The sequence below is a fragment of the Papaver somniferum genome, chromosome 5 (genome assembly GCF_003573695.1).
Source record: "Papaver somniferum cultivar HN1 chromosome 5, ASM357369v1, whole genome shotgun sequence".
Lineage (NCBI taxonomy): Eukaryota > Viridiplantae > Streptophyta > Magnoliopsida > Ranunculales > Papaveraceae > Papaver > Papaver somniferum.
Window position 1 is genome coordinate 42,082,030 of NC_039362.1, and position 16,643 is coordinate 42,098,672.

The window sequence follows — 16,643 nt, forward strand, 5'->3', positions numbered from 1 at the left end:
ATGGTGTAAACAGCTAATGTGCGACCCACAGGAAGCGTCACACAAGAACGATACATATGAAATGCTGTAGTCTTTGGGAAACTACGACCCACACTCCACTGTCGCTGTCACTGTTGAAGAACGACAGTCTCTTACAGTCTATTGTTCTTCGTGTTCATCTTCATGCAGCAGCAGAAACAGAGTTTTGTTAAACTCTGATTTCGTCTTCTCTAGCTCTCCCTAGCTCCAAAAACTCTCGACATCACTTCCTTGTACCTGGAGAAACTTATTTATACTCAACAGGGCCCTCGAATCTCTCCATAACTTCAAAATATTTCCCATGACTCGGCAGTAAAGAGAAAATATTCTCGGATTGTTTTCTTTCCTTTCTTGCCTACTCACGCTGTCAACCAGTGTTTACACGCTCCAAACATGCTCCCAGATCATCAAGGAATGTGTCAAGACGTTGCAAACGCATGCCATCTTCCATACAACATCGACACAATCCCGAGTATCTTTTCTCAACCACGTATTCCCTGATTTCTTTAAACCGAGAATCAAGCCCAACTGGATCGATTCCAACAACCAAAATAGCTTCCCATATCCATATCACGTCTACCCAACCAGAATCAAAGGTTTAGTCTACCTCTAACCCCACCAAATATCCGATTGAAATCTGCCAGGGAAGAAAAAAAAATTTCCGGCCAAAACTGAAATTTGAATTTGAGAAGGACACCCCTTATCCAGTGGTCGCCCCTTATCCGCTGCTGGAGTCCGAATAACACATGTCCCTTGGGGTGTCTTTAGTAATTTTTCTGGGGTGTTTCCAACATTTTTTCTGGGTTCCTCCGGTGCATTTCTAGGGTGCTTCCGGTGCATTTCTGCGGTGCCTTTAGTACTTTTTCCTGGGGTGTAAAACACTACTTTTCGAGCCCATTTCGCCGCAAGGACTTATTTCTCTAAAATTTCCTACAAAGACATAAAATAACACAATAAATAAAAAATCGAGCACTAACAATACATACAAATGAGACATATTAGACACATAAATGCGTCTATCAGTTGGCTCAGCACCCCTCAAAACCTATGGAATTTGGCCAAGGTTGAATATGGGGCTCCTTACAATCGGTAGTCTTACAAGTTGGATAAGCTACCGATTATAAAAGGGATATTAGCCGAAGTATCTACACAATAATCGATAGGTATAGTTTCAATTTAACCTACCGATTTACCTCTAACCTACCGATTATGGTGTAAGCTTCCGATTATATAAGGACATATTGGACATTTCGAAAAATCCGAGATATGGGATAGCTTAGGTTTATGTTTAGGTGACCTTTTTTGTCTTTTAGTGTCGCCCCTAATTTTTTTGGGGTTCCCTAAAAAATGCCAGGAAAGAATACTCTGGCTTTTGTAAAACCTATAGTTAATCCACTGGCTATATATCTGTTGAAAACGGACTCTGCGGTCTCTCCTTTTATTCTTTAATTGTTCAATGGTCTTCATCCTTTTGTTCTTTGTTATCCGGAAAACTTAATTTTTTCAAACCAATGCCTTTTTACATGGTGTCAGTTTTTCCTTTTGCTTCGGCTTCTTGGACTCTTGTAGGAGTGTTTCCAAGGCAAGAAAAGAGTTGAGATATTGTAGAGGAAACCATGTAAAATTGACTCTCCATTTTTTAATCCATGGGTTATAGAAAATGTTAGTTGCGTTCACATTGGTAAAACTACAAAATTGAACATGTCGGATGGGTAGAATGCACCTCTTTGTTTGAGAGTTCGTCACCATGTACCCATATGTTCACCCGTTATCGGATCCTTTGTCCTGTGTTTTCGTTGGTATGGTTTATGAATTGAAATCTGATGCCCAATCTGATGAGATTATAAAAATAGCACTAACGTTTTTGTCACCGACTGCAAGTAGCCCCTTGACAGTACTTAAAAAAGCATAATTTTAGATTTGCATTACAGAGGATGTTGGTACTCGGTCTCTACCTTCACGCAGTCTATTGATTCTTTTAAAAAGTCCAAGAGTTAAAAATAGACACCTGCAACATTTAGAATTTTTTTTCCTAATTCTTGGCTGAACTCACTAATCAAATTCAAAATGGCAAAAAAAAAAAAAAAAGGAAAATAAGCTTTTGTACTTTTAAGTTTTCGTGAGGTACTACTCCCTCCATACCTATATTATAAAGATGAAATTTTCTTTTTTCTTTGTACCACTATATAGGCGCAGTCCAAACTTTAAAGCAATATTTTACTTATATTGTCCCTATTTATTTGTTTGGGAATTATCACAATTGAGTATATGTCTCTAACATTGAGAATATAATTAAGGATAAAACAGGAAAAACATGGAAATGTATAAAATTAAAAAAATTTCTTAATCTAAGAGAATTGGTACTCTACTTATATATGTGGTACGGAGGAAGTAATTTTCATATGTTAAATTTTATATGCTCGAACTTTTTTATGAATGTTTTTTTTAATGATGAAATCACGAATGTGCAATTTGTTTTTGGCGGTATCGTATATTTGGCAATATTTTTATTTTTCGAGATAAGTTTTTTAGGAAATAAAAACCGATTTTCGATTAAAAAAAATCGTGGAGTCAGAAAATATTTTCCACGTGTTTTATTGGACCACGTCAAATAAATTTTCTTTAAAAAATTTGATAGGATCAGAATTAACCAGAAACGAAAATTAACGTGAAACTCCGATAAATGAGAATGCTTTAAAAAATTCTATTATTATATAAAGAATAACAATAAATTTCCTTTCTTCGGAGTCCATCCTTCGCACTTATCTCCTTATTACGTACACAGTAGTCATTTTTAAAGCAATTAAAAACAATTGTGTGATTCCATTTGATCCGGCTTTAACAGTCAAAGGTGTCGACATTCACAATCAAAACTGGGACCTACATTCAAAACGTAGGTATGAAAAAATGTTATTGTTATGGGACCAAAAAGAACACTATTATCATGAGATGAGAAGAAATGTTGAAGAAATACTATACAGTTGATTGGTCATGATATGCAATTTCATATATACATCCTGTTGATCAATGAATTACAGTGAAATGTTTACTTTTGATTTAGGATTATCTCTATCATGCACTCTCATTAGTGAACACGCATGGAGTTATCTATAATAAGTAGTATGTTTGGAATCCACCGGTCCATCTGCATCCATTCGGTTCACCCGCTTACACGCGGTATTACACCCGTTGGGTAATGGGTTGGACGCGGATGTATCTCTAAAATCCGTCATTTTAATGAATTGAGTGCAGGTGATGCTAAATCCGCATCCACCCATACATTGCTCATCCCTATCCAATACACGACATATCTCAATTTGATATCTGCTCCCGGTCCAACATCTGATGAGTTGGATACGAATGATCCAACAAATTTCTTTTATAATTAAAATATATAAGACAAAATTAATAAAAACGACTGAAGATCTCCCTAGTTATTACCATTACTATGATTTCTACACCAACCTTTACAAACATTTCCTTTATTTCCCCGTCAAATACAAGTAAATAAACTCATCCCAATCGGATCCCATTCAGATACTAGTAAATAAACTCATCAATTTCATTTCATTTCATAAGGAACAAATATTGACTTTAGCGAACAAGATAACCATTAACTTAGCGTATATGGATGTCCAACAGAGATTTTTATCTCCGCAACTGCATTGAGTGATGTGAACTTTGTCCTTCATTTGGCATCAATTCATATATCTTTTTCTAGAATCCTAGACACTCCCTCCCACTGTAATTGACCTAAAACCCATGGAGTTCAATGTACCTCTATACAAGTTTGCTTCATATGTATTCAGTCAAATTCCATTTCTTAAATTTGTGGAAGTATTCATTTGTACAACTTCCGCCGAATTCGCTTCAGTTTATTATGACACTAAATACCAGATAGACCAGGTCTATCATGAGCAATGTGTGAGAGTAAGATGGTTCCATCCATTACATATTCTAATGATAAAATGGCTTCCCAAACTACCATTGAATTCTCTTTTATAATGTTGCTCCTTCCGCCTGAAGTCACTCTTACTATGGTTATTGGACCATGTTCATTCTGTATTTTAATCTTAGTTGTTTGTGTACTTTGAATTCTTTTCCACGTCGAAAAGCAATGGAATGATAATGAGAACAGTTGCATGTGATAGTGTTTCTTTTTGGGTTATTTTGTGTTTCCTCCCCTGCCAAGATCTCTAATTAGCGTTTCCTCCCCAAAAAGATTGAAATTAGTGAGTCCTCCCATCATAAGGAATTCCGTCCACTGCTCGGTTAGCTGAGTCAGCTATTGTGCACGCATGGAAAAAACTGTACACATGTTTCCGGACCTTCCCGAAAAGTCCTCAACTAATTTCAAAGTATATCTCACACGTTTAAGGTTGAAGATGAATCATCTGCACGGTCGGAAATCTTCCAAATTTGTGTTGTTGATTGAATAATGGTCACTTTCTCTTCATCTCCTCTTCCCATCTGTATATAAGAAAGAAGACCGATTGATGAAACACACTACCATTAGTTTTCTAAAGTGCACAATTTGAAGAAAGAAATAACTTAAATGAAGAAGGAAGCGCGAATCAGTGGGGGATTCATCATCCAGCTCCACTTGTAAGGTAAGTGATTCCACCGTTAGGGGAGGTAATGCTAATTAGTATATTTACGGTGAGGAGGAAACATTAATACAATTATACATTTCCAGTGTAGATGCAGCTGCCAAATTCGTAAATCACCTTCACATTCAGGCATGATGTTCTCATTCATGTACTCAAAATGCAGAAAATGTGATGGTATTCGCGGATGGGAAGCAAATATTGATGCTAACAAAGGAAGGACATTCCCAAAGTGCCAAAATCAACCAATCTGCAGTGAATTTCAATGGTGAGATCAGGCTGTGCAATCACCAATAAGATCCACACAACAATCTGTAGATGGATGTTTCAATTGTGGTAGTGATTCTCATTGGGTTTCAAACTGTCCAGAAGCTTCACCCGCATCCAAGAAACAAGTGAAACCTATTGATGGGTGTGATGGATGTTTTCTCAAATGGAATGCAACTGAAGAGAAACATGACATGAAAATGATCCTTGATTCAGAAGTCAATGAAGAGTTATTTGATTTGTGTAAGACTCAAAGATGTGATTGTAGAAAAAGCTGGAAAAGAAGCTGAAAAATGAGACTGCAATGTTTAACAAAATGTATTTCATTACTCAGTCACGCGTGTACAGTTTTTGGGAAGGTCCGGAAACACGTGTACAGTTTTTTCCACGTATAAAGCAAGCGCAAGCCATCTCGAATGAAAGGTGTAATGAAGGTGTGATTGACTTGTATGAGTGCTTGAATATTTAAAGATGATTGATTTACATCCGTTGGATGACAGAACACTGAGCGACATGTGTAACATCAAGCGACCAAGCTTCTATCGCTGACGGTAAAGATTTGGTCTCCCGACGTAGTCTCAACAGAGCATCCTAGGCTCTATCGCTGGGTAGAGACTACATCGCATGGCAATGTAATAAATTTTCCACTTTACCATATAAGTGACATTTAGGCAAACTGTTAGAGCATAGCTCGGTTGAACCCACCAAGCGTTGGTATGTCAAGTTGGTTGTTATATTTTAGTGAATCAAAACTCATTTAAAGAGTCGTTTGATTATTTACTAGTGAGAGGTGCAACAGATCCTAGTGATTGGTGTAACCGATCCTAGTGAGAGGTGCACTCGGTTATAACACAAGATATAAAGATGTCGACATACTTTGAACATGTGCTGTAACGCTTATCTTTTATTGTTCAAAGATATTCCTTAATAACTAAAGGAGAATCCCAGGCCGAAATAAATTGAAAATCTTTCAATTAAGGTTCTTAGTTTTATATGATTTTAATTTCCAACAATTAAAATGCATATCTTTAGAAAATAAAAATTGGTAATGTGCATTTACTAATTAGAGACTTTCTACTGAGATTTTGGTCATTAATTGGACAGAGCATTTCCAGGAATTATGAAAACTGATTTGGTATTTATTGCATATCTTTGAGAATATTCGGTTTTGGAAATTCCTTGGTGTCCAAACTTCCTTGGTCTATAAATATTGAAGTTTGCATTTCAAGCAAACAAATCCTCAGAGCCAGCAAAACTACCTAGTTGTGTTGTTACTGGTGGAGCCGCCTATTCGGAGAGGAAAGTAACCTAATTAGGCGAAATCTCTTACGACCTCTCGGTTTACAAACTTCTTTGGGATTAAGAAGCTCTATTAGTACCGTTGGTGGGAAACTAGAGAATTGCGGTTTATTATTAGTTTTCGATTGATTTGATTGACTAACGGTGGTTGAACTTTGATTGCACCACTAGTTTGTTTATGCTTGAGAATCTTCTTTTATGATATAAGATTCACTCAAACTAGATCGAAGTTTCGACGGGGATCTAGACTTTTTGTAGTTCTAAAGACGTCTTGTGATAATCCATTGTTAACAGACTCCATCCTGTGTGTGATTGATCATAAGAGATTCAAGTTGATTGTTTGTAGGTGTTTATTGAAGATCAAAGAAGATTTGAAGACAAAGAAGATATTTGGGTTCATAATCTTTGGTGTGCAGAATACTTGTTTCGGCTGGAAAAGGATCCAACTATAATCGGTTTATCTTTGTGATAGATTTGATTGATTAGTTGAGTAGATCGGCATCAATACAATTCTTTGTGATTCAAAGTATTGATTGCAAAATCTTGACAATTACTTTGGTAATTGTTATTGGATAGATCTAAGGACCTGACAAAGGAGTTTGTTGGGATAAACGGAAGAGCCTTTTGTCAAACTCATATCACGTTGATTGAAAAAAGTTGTTACCGAACAGATTTATTGGGAATACGAAGAAAAGGAATTTTTCCAAGTGCGTGACTTATTGCAAGTTGGAGGCGTAGGGATACAGACGAAACTAGGTGAACTATAGGTTTAGTTGCTTGGTTTCAACTATACGAAGTTGGTTTAGATTTTGTATAGCGGCTTAATCCTGAGAGTATTCAAGTTTGGACAAGATCCCAAGGGTTTTCTGCATTTGCGGTTTCCTCGTTAACAAAATCTTGTTGTGTCTTTTACTTTTCTATTTCCGCAATTATAATTGTTTTATTATAATTAGAAGTAAAATACACAAACGTCAATTCCTATTTACTTGATAACAATCCTATCGTGTTTGGTTAAGCATGAACCTTTTATCAAGTAAACATACTTCGTTGTTGTATTGTCTCGATCTTGTATCCATAGTGAATCACACAAGTTATCTTGTTGTCGTATTGTCTCGATCTCGTATCTATATACGATCACACGAAGTGTGAACCGATTAGTTGTATTGTCTTGACTCAGTCCATAGACAATCACTTTCGGAGAAAGGACTTATAGATGGATCTTTTTTAGATTGAGGTACATTTGAGTACCCTCGTCTTTTCACAAACACCCATAAGGGCAGCATAACTGTCAAATTTATTGTTTTTTCAGGTGCATAGGAACCGACCTTAGGGTGCAACAGTCTGCAGAACGAAGAGAATGAACAACACAAGAAAGATGAAGAAAGAAGTTTGGGAACTGCTTTATGAGAAAGTAATTAGTAAATCCTAGAAAAATGAAAGGAAAAAAGAAAAGATAAGAAATAAAAAAATTTAAAAAGAAAGGGTTATTTTGTGTTTCCTCCCCTGCCAAGATTGCTAATTAGTGTTTCCTCCCCAAAAAGATTGAAATTAGTGAATCCTCCCATCGTTAGGAATTTCGTCATCTGCTCGGTTAGCTGATTATGCCGTAAGGGGGCAAACTAACTCTGCCTTCCATGTCAAATACTGCAATATTGCACCATCGGGGACTCGAACCTGGGATCTTCTAGAACGCATCAACCTTTGAGGAACGGGAATGACCAGCTAAGTTAGCTACCCATTATTATAAATAGATAATCATCAATTTTACCAAACAAAAACGTAAGGTTTAGTTTTTTATTTCTAATTAGATTCAAGTTAGTTATTGAAGGAATGTTTATATTTTTGTTATCAATAAGGTCACCTCATCACCGTACAGATCTAGGACATTTAAATACATTAGCGCCAAACCCTTGGTCTCCTGTAATAGATATATGAAGGGAAGCTGTCCGTGTGTCGGAATTATAAATCCCATACTATTTTATTATTATTGTTATTATTATTATTATTTGATTAAAGAAAAATACGCGTAGAAGGCTTATATAAGAAAAGCAAACAAAGTCAGATTTTACAAAGAGTTTGTTGGTAGCCTAACAACAAGCAGAGCACCAACACTTTTCTGGACAGTAATACCAATACGATGAAAAAGAAAACATCTTATTTTGGAATTAGCATCTTGACTAGCAAGGCGATTCTTCAACCTTCTCAAAAATATACAAGTATCTTCTCGCAATTCACCAAGTGTTGAAAAAGCCAAAACACCAAACTCATATATGTCGCAAGGGGGGCAAGCTACCTCTACCTTCCATGTCAAACTCTGTAATACATCAACCTTTGAGAAACGAGGATGACCATCTGAGCTAGCTACCCTTTTTATTATAATTATTATTTTATAACGGAATATACTACATAAACTCTTGAACACATTTCAAGAGATCTCCAAATTTTGAACAGAAACTCGATCGGCTGATTTCCTACTTGAGAATGAGGCTCCTTGCTAACTACACCAACTCCTCATGGTTAAGTCCCAAACTCAAGGTGTGAGCGAACCGGAGAGTTGGATCCCCATTTTGTTCCGCTTGTATGGACATGAAGCCTGTAGTTGTTGGATTGGTCGTAGGCCCGTAGCCAATAGGAGCTGGTCAAAGGTCCCTGGAGTACGGAACTACCATACACCCCGGATCACAACCGTGAGATATATCACAAACAATAGTTACCCGTCCCTCCCTCCTCTCACATCGAAACTAAAACTAGGGTAAAGTAGATATCCCCAATTCTACAGCAGCCTCCCTTTTTCTCAAATCAACAATCTCCACTTGTCTCAACATTTTACACCTGAATCATCTTCTTCATTCAAAGATGGAGAACAACAAACACTTAATGAACCCTAATCATAACCAATCATCAACATCCCCCTACCCAACACAACAATCATTTGAATCCCTAATGCAACAACAAACCCAGAAAATCCAAATGTTCTTGTCATACCAAAGACAAGAAATAGAACAAATCAATGATTTCAAGAACCATCAACTCCCATTAGCAAGAATCAAGAAGATCATGAAAGCAGATGAAGATGTACGGATGATATCAGCCGAAGCACCAATCCTGTTCTCTAAAGCATGTGAACTATTCATACTTGAGCTTACTATACGTTCATGGTTACACGCTGAAGAAAACAAGAGAAGAACATTACAGAAGAATGATATTTCTGCTGCTATTACTAGGACTGACATTTTTGATTTTTTGGTGGATATTGTACCTAGAGAGGAAGAGGTTGTCAAAGGAGGTGCTGTTGGGGCTGTTGCTATTGGTAGACCTGCAATGGTCGGAGGAATGGATCATGGGATTTATGAGCATCAGCCTTCACAGGCTTGGCAATCTGTTTGGCAGTCTGATGATGGTGGTGCCTATGGTGGCGGAGGAAGCGCAGAAAATCATGGTAATTTGGAGGGGATTACTGGGTACGTTGTGGAACATAATCCTTCTGATTCCCTGTAGAGATCTAAATTCGTAAAGATTGTTGGGTTTTCATTAGTTATTGTGATTCTTTGGGTACCATAAGGGATTTTCTAAAATATTGGTGCTTGTTAACAATGTGAAGATTTTATATGCTGTGGGTAGTGTTCTACTGGGTGTTGTTCCACAATTAGTAGTGTGTTTTAAGATTTTATATGTTAATATGTGAATGAATACACGAGATGTATTTGTGTTTTTCTTTTTGTTTTTTTGTTTCCTTGTTCATTTGGTCATGGTTCATGTTAATGGAGTTTCGTATTTGTGGCTCTTAGGTTAGTAACATGTTTTATAAGCTTGCTAACATTCGGTCTAGAGTTAGTGATACTGAGGAGGTGATACAAACTGGGAAATGTATGAGGGGAAATGCGAACTGCTCTAGAGAACAACAGCTATAGTGGATGGTATTGTTCTAGAAACATGTCGCCATGTCGGTTGAGTTCATGAAGCTGGATAGAAGGAAAGTAAGTTTTCATAATGCTGCATTGCTTGATTATCATTTATCATTGACACTAGATATATAGTTCGTTGAATAATTGAACATGCTCAAACCTTAACTAAAGTTAGTATAGGTTCAGAGCATGATCACTGTAGAAATGTAGTCACTTAAATTGGATATTTGTATGCTCCATTTCGGAAACACCTTGAAGTGTGATTATCTTTCCAGTGTAGCCCAACCATGTACTGAATAAGGCCGTAACTGGCAAGGGTAGGGTGCAGAGAATGGCATATGGTCCTTTTAGATCTTAATCTGCCCCGTTTCAGTGACTGTATAGATATGTTAGCTTCCCGTCTACAATCTCATTGTTTATGGTGGCAGTTTCATCAAGTTACATCAAGCAGAATATGCGGGAAGCATAGATTAAGTTATCACTATATTGCATTTGGTTTTTAGGGTGGCACCCATAAGACTTGTCAAGTCGTAGCTATGTTTACTCTCAAGTGAGGTGAGAGGACCTTTTTGCTAGGAGTCATGATTCTATCATCTCCATCATATTTGTCAAATCATTTCAAGTTCCGTAACATGCGGGATTGTCAGGAGAAATCATGTTCTATTAAGTTGGTAGGTTATTGTGTGTATTTATAAGTATGAAGCATACATGTAGGCTTCTCTTTTGCGGTCAAATGTTGATGGCAGAGGAGGGTAGAGAACGTAGATAAGGAATAACTCCATGAGGCATGTTCTGCTACCTGGTTTATCTTTGTTCAGCTGAAGTATGTAATAAATCATGTTGATCTTATTTCTACATGTTGCTGACATTTTTATCAATTTCATCATAGCTTGTCGGAGATGTATATGGTTTTGATCCGTTGGTTGGCTTATATATTTGTGTTATGTGTTTGACATTAAAATTAGCATTGGGCTTCTGTGGCAATTGGTTGATTTACAAAACAGGGGAAGACCTGTACTGGGCAGTAGTCACTAAGCTGGTTATTGAGTTCAGGAGATTGAATTTGTTTGGTAGAACTGATTTTGTGCTGTCAAGATGCAGCTGAACAGTGAGTAGAATTAGGTTCATTATACAAATCGCAGTCCTTGAACAATTGTTGTCAGTTTTGGTATATTTTAGATGCTACATATGATTGCGTGTGCAAACACAGCAAACCACAGGAGTCCCCCTGCTTGTTCGGGGTTCGGTTCTAGCTGCGATTTTCATGCTGCTCCAGGCCCCATGGAGACAAGAGCTTGTTAGGAGAAGATACAGTAATTTAGTGAGCATTATCAATTTGTTCCACTTCAAACACCAGGAACTAGTATCTTTCTTTCTTTTCCCACTTGCTCCTCTTTTGCTCATCCTATTATTTGGCTGTGTTGTGATTTATCTGCTGCATTGAATTGAAAGTCTTGCTGAATTGAAACCCTATTTCAGCCAAAAAGTATTGATATTTAAGTTATGTGCGCTCACGACTGAAAACATTGAAATGAAGAAAAGAATAAGAGGTGCTGCATATACTGTTCGACATTTTGTCAAATTACTGTCCAAGGAAAATTTCCATTGCTTCCGAAGCCGAACCGTGTTAAAACAAAATCCGGGTTTTCCTTGGTATGTCAAAAGGTTAAATGAGATCTTCATTACTTGTTTTCTGGAGAATTAAAGAATCTTGCTAACATTTCCTCATTCTCTTTACGTGTAGTGGTTTACAATTAACCAATAATTCCATATTCATTGCATTAGCTTAACTATATCATTTGTTATTACTCGTAAACTCGACTACAAATTGGCCATATTCCAGGAAAGCAACTGAAACGACATGAAAATGAGTATGAATAACTCGTAAGTACTAAATTGTGCAGCCACTTACTATGGTCATTTAATCTTCAAGAATTGAAGGCAATGCAGTCTCTCCTAATTTCTCCCTGGTTTCCTGTCTTTACACCGACTCTTCCGAGTTTCACCATCGCATTTGAAAAAGCTCTATTGAAGTTAAACGTGTTCCTAGCAAATTCATTCACTGTATCTCGAGAAGCTGGATTTGTGTATAGAACCTGATCAGAAGTGAAAAATCCTTTGCCTTGGACCAGATTTTGATAATACATATTATCAAATCTTCGAGGAGTTGCTGGGTCTATATTTATGGCGATATTTGGATCTACATCTGTAGGGCAATCAGATAGTAGCTGTTGTGCGTAATTTGAATCTAGAGAGGGGTCAATTGGTGAAAAAGGACTGAATGAGTAGAGACGTTTTGAAATGCGCTCGCAATGAGAGAAACCCACAGTATGGGCACCAGAAAGTGCTATCATATCAGTTTGGTCGAGGTTGTGTTTCCTAAACATGGAGTTGAGTTCATCTAGATGTGCGTCTGGCTCTGGAAGATTTCCAGCAACTCTGGATGCTTTAGAGACAAGACCGTCTCGACGTCCTAGTTCCACGTTGAAAGAAGGCCCCCCTGCCTGTTCACCAATATTGAAGACAAACAGAATTTCAGGTGCCGGCTATTGAATTATCAAATATCTTTAGGTTTTTACCAGAGTCTGTGTTAAAGGGAAGTTTTTCCCTGAAGCTTACCAGAACAACGACATCACGAGCAGCAATAGCTATAACATCAGCACAAGATACTACACCGGGACATGAAGCTTCAACTGCTTGCTTAGCTTTAATGACAGTGTCAAATCCATCTCCGGCAAGGGAAAGATTATCTGGTGAGTCTTTTTCTGCATCGTTGTTTGGCGATGCAATCATAACTGAGGCATCGCATCCCTACAAAATGAAACACAATATGAGAACTCAATCCAGGGTAAGCAAATGCTGCAATTTAACAAAACAAACAAAAGCCTTCAGCATTCGAGCTTGTTATGAATATTAAACTATCTAAAGAAGTCTTTGCTATAAGGAAACAAAATTGAAAGTGAAAACATACTAGAATGAGATTTTGCCATGGTATACCTCAACGAAGCAATCATGGAAAAACAGGCGAAGAGTGGCAGGAACAGTGGTGAAAGTCTGGAAGAATTTCGATAACACTGCTTGTCTTATGACAAATTCTACGTTCGGGCAAGTTTGGGCATAGTAATTCTCGCTCAGTTGTCCTTCTCCTCTACACAAAGTGATGAACACCATCAGTAGACACAAACATAATTTCTTTGTACTTGTTAGCTCCATCTTTTGATCTTCCCAAACAAAACAGAGTAGGTATATTCTGTTGGAAAGTAAGAAAAAATGAGAGAAATGAACCCGTCTTTCTTTAGTCCTAGCCTTGGGTTTTATTTATATATAGAGAAGAGAAAATAGTAGAGGTAACCAAAGGAAAGAAACCAAAAGATAATAAGAATTTTTGAAATAAAAAATAAGAGTTTGTCATTTTTTGGACAGCAAGTTAGGAAGCTTCGAACAGAATTAAAATTAATAGATTTCAACACTAATTGAACCCATATTTGAACTTTTAACAGATACTACCGGTGTTCATAATTGACACTCAATTGTTTATTGGAATATTGAAGTGTTGCATGCATGAATACACCTAATTGCATCAATTCAGCGATCAAAAGTGAGATTCGTATGCCTAGTTGGGTACATATAAGCATCTAGTAGTTGCCTCTTCATCTCCAATTGTCCATCCTTGTTTGTAGTTCTCATATATATATATCAATTCACTCAGAAAAAATAAGCAAGGTTGTTGCACAGAGTTAGCAAATTCCAAGGTGATTACGGTATCAAGCAAAAACAGACCCTCAATCATACGGTGGGACCATTTTACTATGTCAAAAACTATATTACATTATTAATAAGACATCTACCGGCATGAAACTCTTAGTAGCATGGTAAAAAAGGAAGGAAAAGGAAAAGAAAGGTAAATTATGATCAAACCCACGTTCTACTTTCATGTAGATTTTTTGTTGGCACTCATTTCCTGATATTACAAGAACGAGTGAAAAAGATGAAAACAATCAGACGATTTAATGGGATTCGATGACATCTGATTTATTGGTATAATGTTGGTAAACAACTGCAAATGTGTCCGAGAAGTTGCTTTTGTTTTTAGTCCTACTATGGTATAGTTATGGACATCTCGCATTTTGATTAAACTTTTTGGTGAATGCTGATGAATGCTACCTTGGTCTTGTAATACGAATTTTCTGTCTTTGATGTTGACATTCTAACAAATCTACTAAGCTTTTTTCTTTCTTTCGAAATACAATTTTGTTTGTGAATCTAATAGTCATACACTTTAGTAGTAGGTTCCAGTGAGTTTACTTGTTGGCCTAATTTTCTTTAGCATGAGTTATTTTATTTTTGACTTGTTAATGATTTCTTTTGCTTCACTTAATCTAATTGATCTTGTTTTTCTTAAGCCTAGAAGCTGGCTTATTTTATTTGCCATGAATCACTAGTAACTTTATTGTGTCTTCCTTTTTAAGTTGGAGATAGTGATTTTTGTACATGGTACTATGGTAGTTTAAAACTTTCAGTTTTTCACCAGCAGGGTTGGTACTTTTAATGGGATTAATTTTTCATTTTGAGTTAATCTTTAGTTGAAAGAAAATTTCTAAGAAAAAATTGCAAAACAGTCATACTTTTAAGACCCGATTTACAAAATAGCTGTTACAAACTATTAACAAAATGGTCATATTTTCTTTTAAATAGACAGTTAAGTGGTGACTCACAGTTAAATATGATAATGAAATTACCTACATATCCTTCCTATTTATCCTTCCATAAATAATTTCAAATTCTACCTTCATTATAGCTTTTTTGACGGTGGTGTTATTTGTAAGTGGTGGTGCCGCCGCATACATATCGTTACATCCCATTCAGGTTCATTAGAACACATTCAGGATCGTTAGAACGCATTTGGGATCGTTACACCGCATTCACCCAAAGGGTTCATCGCTTCCCCTCTGGGGTTTAGTGAAGATTTTTAAGCTTTCACCACCACCACCACCACCGCTTCATCACCACCACATCAACCAATTTATTAAGTGAAGAGGGTATTTTGAAGGAGGGCATTATGGAAAAAGTTAACACCGTTTTATTTAAAAATGTTAAATCGGATGGAAGTGTGATCATTTTGTAATCGAAATACAAAAGTATGATTATTTTGTGAACGAATTACAAAAAGTATGACCATTCTGTAATTGGCCCATTTCTAACTAGTATAAGGATATGTGACAATTAAGTTGATGGTTCCGGAACTTTGAAAGAGTCTAGTCTCATTGGAAGTCTCCATATCAATGGAAGGGAGTGAAAATTTCAAATATCAGTATCCTGTCAGTGATTCAACTGGACATTTATATCTTATAAGCCTCTTGGTTAAAATCACGGAAAGGTACCATATCTCATGTAGGAGCAAGTCTTATGGTGGAATCCATCCTATTCCAAGTGTGGAAAAATCATGGAATGTCAAGTCTAGTGGCTTCCAAATTGGTGTTTTTCATGAAAAATCCAAACAGTGTTACATGGTTTCGTGTAACGGTCCGTGGAATCCATGGCAGTGCTAATCAGATTAGCGTAAAACGTTATTCAGAACAACGCACTAGAAGACGAAAAGCGCTAATCAGAATAGCGCTCAACGCTAATCAGAATAGCACAAAACGTTATTCAGAATAATGCTTTTTTTTATCCGTAGATTTAAAACGAGCTATTGGAAATCCAATGGCTGAGAAAAAAACGCTAATCTTAATAGCATTTTGTGGTATTCTGAATAGCGTTTTTTTAGCGCTATTCTGATTAGTGCTCAACACTACTAAGATTAGCGTTTTTATTGTTCCACCACTACACTTGCGTTTCCATCATTCCAAATGCCGAGGTGGCGTGAAAGATGGAAGATGGAACTCTTCCATCAAAAGACTTGCTCTAAGACGTAACCTTTCCAGTATATTGGTACCAATTAATAATTTTATCTTCCATTCTCATTCTTTTAAATCTGCACCTTCACAAAATGGACTAGAGCTTTGAAGAGCCGTATGAAAAATTGGCAGAGTTGCCAATTTGAGCCCACCATGTAATTGCCAAACTAACAAAATTATTTAGTAAAGCAAATTTTGGGATTTGCGAATCGCGGAAAAAACCTATCACATTGTAGAGTCTATGTCCCGTGGCATAGTCTATGTTGCCTAGTGGTTCCCTTCTTGCCTCTCGGAAGTGATGTTTCTAAGAGCAAGTCTTGTGGTGAAATCCAAACTATTCCAAGTGTTGAAGAACCATGGAATGTCAAGTCTAGTGGCTTTCAAGTTGGGTCTTCCACAGAAAATCCAAGCAAGGTTCCACGATTTCGTGGAAGGGTTCGTGGAATCCATCTGGACGCTAATAAGAATAGTGCTAAAAAAACGCCATTAAGAATTGCGTTTTTTTTTATCCGTAGATTTAAAATGAGTTGTTTAAATCTAACGGCTGAGAAAAAAGCTCCATTCTTAATAGCGTTTTTTTAACTCCATTCTTGATTGCGTTTTTTAGCTCCATTAAGAATAGCGTTTCTACTATTCCACCATTACACTTG

General features: G+C 36.8%; 2 protein-coding genes across 2 annotated transcripts; one reads left to right on the forward strand and one right to left on the reverse strand.

Moving 5' to 3' along the window:
* Window positions 1-8,906: 8,906 nt before the first annotated feature.
* On the forward strand, window positions 8,907-9,918 carry LOC113281461 (nuclear transcription factor Y subunit C-4-like). The gene has a single exon (XM_026530198.1). The coding sequence runs from the start codon at window positions 9,048-9,050 to the stop codon at window positions 9,687-9,689; it is 642 nt and encodes a 213-aa protein (XP_026385983.1). The 5' UTR covers window positions 8,907-9,047; the 3' UTR covers window positions 9,690-9,918.
* Window positions 9,919-11,843: 1,925 nt separating this feature from the next.
* LOC113281463 (peroxidase 55-like) lies at window positions 11,844-13,410 on the reverse strand. The gene is made up of 3 exons (XM_026530199.1): window positions 13,094-13,410; window positions 12,716-12,907; window positions 11,844-12,600 (listed from the first exon to the last, which is right to left on the reverse strand). The coding sequence occupies exons 1-3, from the start codon at window positions 13,307-13,309 to the stop codon at window positions 12,025-12,027; spliced, it is 984 nt and encodes a 327-aa protein (XP_026385984.1). The 5' UTR covers window positions 13,310-13,410; the 3' UTR covers window positions 11,844-12,024.
* Between the last annotated feature and the right edge of the window lie 3,233 nt (window positions 13,411-16,643).

Bases quoted from the DNA above. Each gene is read 5' to 3' on its own strand.
- LOC113281461 (XM_026530198.1), top strand. From the start codon at position 9,048: ATGGAGAACAACAAACACTTAATGAACCCTAATCATAACCAATCATCA.
- LOC113281463 (XM_026530199.1), bottom strand. From the start codon at position 13,309: ATGGAGCTAACAAGTACAAAGAAATTATGTTTGTGTCTACTGATGGTG. The intron at 12,908-13,093 runs GTATACCATGGC...TTCATTTTGTAG, and splicing joins TCCATGATTGCTTCGTTGAG to GGATGCGATGCCTCAGTTAT. The intron at 12,601-12,715 runs GTAAGCTTCAGG...ATTGGTGAACAG, and splicing joins CTCGTGATGTCGTTGTTCTG to GCAGGGGGGCCTTCTTTCAA.